Here is a 7,737-nt window from a genome sequence, read left to right as displayed (position 1 = left end):
CTCAAATTTCTGCACGTCTTTGTTAAGGTCTCAGAGAGGTTCCGTACTTGGAGACTTATTTTCAGTTTATTTATTGCAGGACGAACTCCCCTTTTCATCTACTCTTAGTCGACAGTTCTAGCTGTTTGGACACACCTTACACCTGGTCATTAAGGCTGATCATTCTTATGCTTAAGTCACGTGTTGTGAGAGCTTTCTGTCAAGCTCATGTCAATCTAAGGTCTTCAAGACAAGAAGCATTCAATCAAAACACTGGGGTAATTTATTACATCCAGTCCTGTTGTGTAAAAGATAGAATCTGTTGTAGGAGAAACTATAGTCATGTCTTCTTTTGGCTAAATGTAGAAAACAATGTAATTGTACAAGGCAAAGGATAGGTCTGTATCCTTTCACATGATTCTGCAGAACAAAGGCAGCCCAGATGATAATACTTTGCAACACTAAATCTGAACAGTTAAAACTCTTGCAATAACAACAACTGTAATCATATTACAACTATGTACAGGTTAATTGACAGCTTGTGCATGATTCTTGAGCATCAAACAAAAGCAAATGAGAAAATATATTCATTTTTTTTCTTGTGTAATAGTTCAATCCTTCCCAGCAAACTTTGAAAAAATAGATTCCAGTAAGACAACACCAATGATCACAACAAATTCGATTTTACAAAAATGATTTGTAAATTATTTTGTTCATCTTCATAATACATCCAGAAAATATACTTTTTATGTATCAAAGACCTCTTTTGTATAGACTAAATTGTTAGCTATGATATGTAAGCTAACTTGTAAACATCTTGAGCTGCTTCCAGTAAATGCTGGTTGCTGGAGGAGCTGGAGTCTGTTTCCACTCCGTCTGCACCCGTGACAGGCTCTGGAGAACCCTGGCCCCCTGGATCACTTGCTTCCATTTGAGATGATTCTGCATCCGTGTTAAAGCCCAGAATTTCAGCTACTGAGGCGGGTAAATCCTTAAAAGTGGGGATAAAATACGAAGTATATTTGTTGTTGTTTTGATATGTAACACATAGACAAGTTCAGACCTAGAAACACAAAAAAAAATGTATCCCCAACAAGACTGAACTAAAAGCAAAAGAGACAGACATATGTAAATTCATTACGGCTTCACGAGTTCCTTTCACAGAAAAAATCAAAGCATGTATTATCACTGAAGTGGCTGCTCACCTTGCAACACTTCAACTGCAAACAAATAGCTTCAGCTTTTCCAAGAATCTCTTCGATGTTCAGCTTCATTGAGAGCTCGTTGATATGCTGTTAAATGGAAAATTGCACATAAAAACAAACTGCATATTTACAAAGGTAGCAATTTTCTCAAACAGAATACAACAATTCTCATGCAATTTAACCGACTCAAAAAGCTTGTTGTGTGACCGCCTACATCAGTGATGGAATTCTCAGTCACATTCAAACTGTACATGTAGCTAAGATTCCTACTTCTCTTTATTATCTACAGAGAATAAAAATGGTGCAATTGGAATCTCCATGGTTACACTGGGTATCTCCATGGTCATCTTTTGTGCACTTGTGTAACAGAGCACAGCAGAACTAAATGTGTATTAATCCTTGGATAGCATTTCCAAGCTTCAATATCTCCATTATAATGACAAAAACAGATATGTGAAATGTGGAAATGTAGCAGTTAGTGTGATGGTTTGTTACTGCCCATCCTGTCGTGATCCTGGGCTTAACAATGACAACAGCAGCCACTCCAACTAGTTAGTTGGTAGACAGCCATGACGTGCAGAACTAAGGAGGCACAACAGCACTGAAACCATAGGGCAGTGGGCCTCGTGCACCAGCATTCATGTAAAATGTTTCTATATTTCATTTTCAGTACAGTAAAAACAGAGAAAAATGGAACAGCCCATGCAAAATGAACAACACAGGATTTAGGAAAGCCAATTCTGTAGTTTATGATGAATGCCAAATCTTCCTGCCAAATTGCATGCACATGCGTGTAAATATTAAATAACCAAAGTAAATGGTCCAAAAAAAGACGCTGAAGACAAGGTGAGTTTGTTATGGTATGCCAAAAAACAATCTGGAAAAAGCATCATTATCAACTTCAAAGGAACCAAAAAAAACACATTTTCTACTTCTGAGAGGTAGGTATGTGAGAAAATGCAAGTAACACAAGTAAAAAATAGAATTTTCAAAGGTGAGAAGTGTGTGATGCTGCCAGCTGAGGATAAACATGCTACAGTAAGGAATGCTCATTCGTCAGTGGTGTTTCAGTACAAAGCCAAACATGTAGTTTGTAGTTTGGAAATAGTTTTATCTGACAGTAAAAGCGTGGCAACCAGTGGGGGAGGCTAGGGCACTCCACAGTGATCAGACGTATTTTGGGAAATTCTCAGAGAGATTATTAGAAAGACCACATTTACATTCTTTCAATAAATAAGTAAATACATTTAAAATATATGACTTCCATATTCAGGCATTTTAAACAATCGCAAACTAGGGAAAATATAGAAATACATTTTAAATATAGAAAAATAAAATATAGAAAGTACAAATTGGCTTCATTTAGAATCATGTTGTGCGTACAGCTTGTAAATTACATTATATCACTGTCATGTCTCCACTGGGCACAAGGCCCAGTATCACAGCGTGAGGCCTTATCTAATAACCTTGCAGAACCATTGCTTAGCATGAGTGCCTTGTGCTGTAAGGACCATTGTACAAGGTCTGTCATTGTCTGTGTATCTACTGATGTGCAGCCATTCTGTGTGAAATTACAGTTACCTTTAAAATCTCATTGAAGCCGTAACTCCGCTCCATGATTGTTTGTTTCTCTGAGTCAAGAATAGCACAACACATAAGCAGATGAAAGTTCTGGCATGGCAAGCCTGTCCACATGACCTAAAAAGAAGACAAATTTAAATGGGGGTTTTTTGCTATGCGCGCATGTTTGTGTGTATGTGTGTGTGTGTGTGTGTGTGTGTGTGTATACCTATATGTGCCACGTGTGTGTGCCTGTATGTCCGCGTGTCTGTTTGTCTTTGTTAAGGCAACAAATTAACACAACTGTAATTGAATTAACTGAATTGAATTAGTCATTTATGGTCTAAGGGAAAGGAGTTTTATTTTGTTCGGGGTCAAATTCCCTTAAGTGAGCACAAAACTAGTAAGTCAGTTGTTCCGAAACAATAAGTTTCACGCATTTTTTTTTTTCCTCACATCAAATCGAGGAGCAAGAGCTTGTTCTGTTTTGTTAAGTTGAACTAATTTACAACCACTCCACGTAGCTACGCTCTATGTCAACATTATTTATTCAGACGCAGCTTATGAGTCTGCCCAGTCCTCACATGCCCATTCATTTTTGTGAAGATGTCAAACACCAGTTGATGTCACTCTCTTTCTGTTTCTGGTATTAGAGACCGAGTCCCTGATTTATGTGACTTACCTCCCACAAACGCTGCACGTCCTGGAAGCTGAGCTCTCTCTTGAAAAGAATGAGCAGCCAGCGGAAGCAGAACAAGTAGCCTGAATCCTGAGCCTCTGTATGGGCACAGACCAGAGCAGGACAGGGTGAGACCTCATGAGACGACACGTTTGAGAAACCACCGGATACATTCACTGGTATTAAGACATCTTACTGGCCAAACTGCTGTTGCAATGCATCAAACTGATGTTTTCTTGGAAGATGTCAGATGGTATTACAGGGAGTCTTTCAGCCAGAACAGTTGGCAGGCATTAAAATGTATCTTGCAGCAATTTAATGGAACAATTGTAAACAGCAGAATGAATTGTATTCATATTAATATTCGAGTTGCATCTATCTATCTCGCAAAAATTACAGGAATCTGGGAAAGAAGCCAGGTGTTTCGAATTTTCTGTTATGCCAAAACAAGAGTGTTTTTAGTTTGCAAAAATTTGTTTTTGTTTTTGTGGGGGTTTTTTTGCAAAGTTTTAAAAGTTTAAGCTGTGGCACATGGATGGATGAGGGAGGACCATTAAAAGCAAGGAGCTAATAAATTATCAACTATTTATGGCAGTGACAGCATCGAACCCACTGAAGGAGCTCCTCCACAGAAAAAAAAAAAAAAAAAAAGCAAAACAAAATGATGTCCTTTTCTTCTTGCCCTATATCCCCCTGTACCTAGCAATCCCAGCTTAAATTAAAGTAATAAATAACATGATTTCATTTACATATTATTGGATTTACTTATTTACTGTTCTTCAAAGGTCTCTAAATTCTTGGGCTGTTAATCTTGGGCAGCAGCTGAAGTTTTGGGTTGCTGAGGAGAATTAATCATGAGAAATAATGGCAATAGACTCACTGGTAATACATCACTGTCCTTTGGCTTAAAGTGTTATGCATTCACAGAAACTAATTCTGCCCATGTTATCAGTAGCTGTTTAACGATGCAGCTGATCCTGTGCCCTCTACAAAATGAAACCACTTTCAGACAAAAGGCCTTATTCCTTCTTTTGAAGGCACACCAACAACACACGGTTAAACTTTACGGAAATGAAGAGAGAGGGGGGGGAAATTATCTATTTTCCCCAAGAAAATGTGTATAAACATTCATATCGCCAAAATTCAGGTTAGTTCACCAAAGTGCCTATAATGGACACAGTAATACCCTCATGAAAAGCTCCACAACATTTGTGTTGAGATTACCCACTATTTTTTTCTTCTTATCGACCATTTTTTCTCTGTATTTCGTCCCTTACAAAAGCTAAAGCATCACCTGACATTGTTATTCTTCATAAATTTGTTTCTGCATGCTATAAAAACAGTTAACAAGGCAGGTGAGAACAGCACATCCGGATTAGTCACACTCAAAACTGTCACAGTTCAACAAATACTTTTTTTATAGTTGTTGAGACAAATCCTTGTTCAGGGTTTAAGCATATCTTAAATAACTATGAAGGTATTTTCAGTTCCAAACAGAAAAGGTTAAATAAAAATCTCCTTTCACAGAAAAGACGGCAGATAATTATCAGTAGCATAGTGTACACACCGAGGTAGTTCCAGAATGCTAGGTCCAGTAACCGTAGCAACGTGCTGAGCTGGATCAGCTGCGTCTTCATACCTTGCATCTGCTCTTCAAAATTCTGGTGCTAAGAGGACAACAAAAGAATACATTTGATGGTTGAAATTTACCAAAGATGGTGTCTGACTCCAGTGTAGTTTATATGCATTATTTATACAATTCTCATTTTCTTGGATTTGTGAAAATGTAGTCTCACTGTTTTTTGATACATTATCTGGTGACATTTAAAAGAAAGCTTTTTGCTCCTTTAAATAATTGACACTTGTCAGTTATTTCTGTACCATTCACACGGTAAATAATGTGTTTACTGAAGTTACAGTAGAGCTAGACAGTTTGAAAGCTGTGGATGGTCAGTGCATGTTAAGAGCTCTTGAGAACTACTTCTAAACACACTGAATGTAAGCTGAAAGAATCATGTAAGACTGTGAGGTTAGACCTATACACTCTGCTTAAAGACTTCACACTAAAAAACAAATGTGAAAGGAGGGAGGTAAGTTTTAAAACAAAAGGAACAAAAAGACTTCTGACATATTAACATGGAACCCGGTAGACTCTAGTGGCAGAAGGAGACAAAAGTTAATTCACTTGCAGCAGAGGTGCCAACACTGCAGAAGCTGCAAACAGCAAGGGTGGAAAAACTAAATGAGACATTAAAACTCTGGTATTTTAGCTGGGACTTCAACAGTCTTTCATAGTGAGCAATCTCTTTAGCGAGCTCACCAACAGCAAACTTCAGCAGTAACACTCCTCTAATTGACACCGAAAACTGAAGTGGTTAATGTTCAATATTCTGTTTTTCTTGTTTACCAGTTATGAAGCGTAGTATAATACATTTACATTGCTTGATATCGCTATCAAGAACTGAGGTGATACCTATTTAGAAGGAATGCTCTAATACGTGTTCAGTTCCTTTGTAATATAGCACTGTTTCTACCTTGCTCCCTGAAGTCACGCCCTTTTTGTCAGCAATGGGGTGATAACTATACGAAAGACAATTAACACTTCTACAAAGCTGGAGGGAAAATAGGAAATTAATTGCCAAAGTAGAAAACCTTTTTTTTGCCATTGGATGTAATACTTTTGCAGGTGGGTAAAGACTTAGAAGTCACTGAGTTTAAATGCTACTCCGTGTATTGTAATGTACAAAGAAGAAACATCCAGAGATTTATGCAGTTATAGTTCTCCAGGAGACTTCTGATGGTGGTAAGAGCAGTTTACTGTCTCACCATTTGATCCATGAATGACACAAAGCACCAGAAGGCATCCACTTCACTTTCCATAACATAGAGGATGGGAGAGAGCAGATCACTCATGCCCTGGACATAACCTGGAAAGAGAGAGAATTTAGAGGTAGCTTGTTTATGCTGACTCAGCATTAAAGACCACTGTATGAACCTTCCGGCAAGTGAGTCGAGGCCTTACCAAGATCAAAGTCATACATGCAGTATGTCATTAGGATGTCATGTAGCATGATCAGACCAGGGTTGTCTGGGCCCTCGTAGAACGTGTTGGTTCTGTCAGTCCTGTTGACATCTTTTTCTACAGTGGAAGAGATCCAAAGAGTCAAGATCAAAACAGGAAAGATAACAGTAATGAAGAATCAATTCCAGACATCTAATTTCAAATGTCTCCTTAACTAAGCCCTCCCATTTTAAATTCTTCTTTTAGAGTTTAGTCACATTTTCTATCAAGTGCCCTTAATAACCACATGTTTATGTGATAAAATGCATATAGTGATTCAGCATAGCTTTGCTCTAGGTACTTGAGCGACACTGTACTCCCACTGAAATGCACTGAACATTCACACTCAGACGACGCTTGTGCTTGAGATCTACATGAGATGGTTTCAGAAATGACATTTTCCACAGGCCTGGCAACCATTACGAGGACCCGTGACAATGATTAAAGTCAGCACTGTGCTAATAAGTTTCGTGTCTGCCCAAACAAAACAACGGACAAAGGAGTTAATTAGCACCTACGGGGTGCCAATCCTCGGTCCGCAATCTATTCACAGTCATACGCAGTGAGACAGAGACACAGGAATTCAATATGGATTATGGAATTGTTAAATAATTTTTATAACCTTAATGTCCATCCTGCTGAGCCATCATACCCATGTTTAGAAACACAGAAAACAAAGTAACTTCCACTCCTCCTTACACAGGGAAATGCTGGAGCAACATGTTTCGTGTTGTGAACATTTCAAAGAAAGCTAATGCTTCACACTGTCAAAAATACTATCATGGTAACACCCCCCCCCCACCACCACCACCCCCCACCACCCCCCAGACAGCCAATCATCAGCGTCAGGACACTTTTCCTGGCCTTTCAAAACACTCCCACAGCCCACTTGAGCAGATAAACAATATCAGAAATACACTTTATTTGATTCATAGTTGAGGCTACTAAAGATGGAGGCCTACAAATGTGTGAGAAGTCTAAGCCCAGAGTGAATCTGAAGATTCTGTCCATCTCCAATCGTGTCTGAGCCCTCACTGATCTCGGAAACCAAGGACTTTGTACTCCAAGCAACTCAGTGACTGCACTGGAGCCAACCTTACAACTGTGTCTGATCCGTCTTTGACTTCAGACACTACTGCAGCAAATCTATTTCGACCACAGAGGGAGAACTTTCCATGACCTACGTCTACACAGGACCGCAGGACATCTTACTCAACATGTCCTCAACCTTGCCCTCCACGCTTCCTAAGACC

At 38.9% G+C, this 7,737-nt stretch overlaps 1 protein-coding gene across 3 annotated transcripts in view; it reads right to left on the bottom strand.

Moving 5' to 3' along the window:
* Window positions 1–312: 312 nt before the first annotated feature.
* Window positions 313–7,737, bottom strand: part of LOC115813723 (TBC1 domain family member 15-like) — a 28,266-nt gene continuing 20,841 nt past the window's right edge. For all 3 annotated transcript variants that reach the window (XM_030776317.1, XM_030776326.1, XM_030776306.1), the window contains 7 exons: window positions 6,446–6,562; window positions 6,250–6,350; window positions 4,991–5,090; window positions 3,427–3,521; window positions 2,766–2,882; window positions 1,185–1,271; window positions 313–970 (listed from right to left, as the gene is read on the bottom strand). In XM_030776317.1, the coding sequence (XP_030632177.1) occupies window positions 767–970; window positions 1,185–1,271; window positions 2,766–2,882; window positions 3,427–3,521; window positions 4,991–5,090; window positions 6,250–6,350; window positions 6,446–6,562 (821 nt within the window). In that variant the 3' untranslated portion in view covers window positions 313–766. The remainder of the gene's footprint in view (window positions 971–1,184; window positions 1,272–2,765; window positions 2,883–3,426; window positions 3,522–4,990; window positions 5,091–6,249; window positions 6,351–6,445; window positions 6,563–7,737) is intronic.

Source organism: Chanos chanos, chromosome 1 (assembly GCF_902362185.1).
Source record: "Chanos chanos chromosome 1, fChaCha1.1, whole genome shotgun sequence".
NCBI lineage: Eukaryota > Metazoa > Chordata > Actinopteri > Gonorynchiformes > Chanidae > Chanos > Chanos chanos.
Note: the sequence above shows the minus strand (reverse complement) of the source record. Positions and strands in the feature narration are given on the sequence as shown.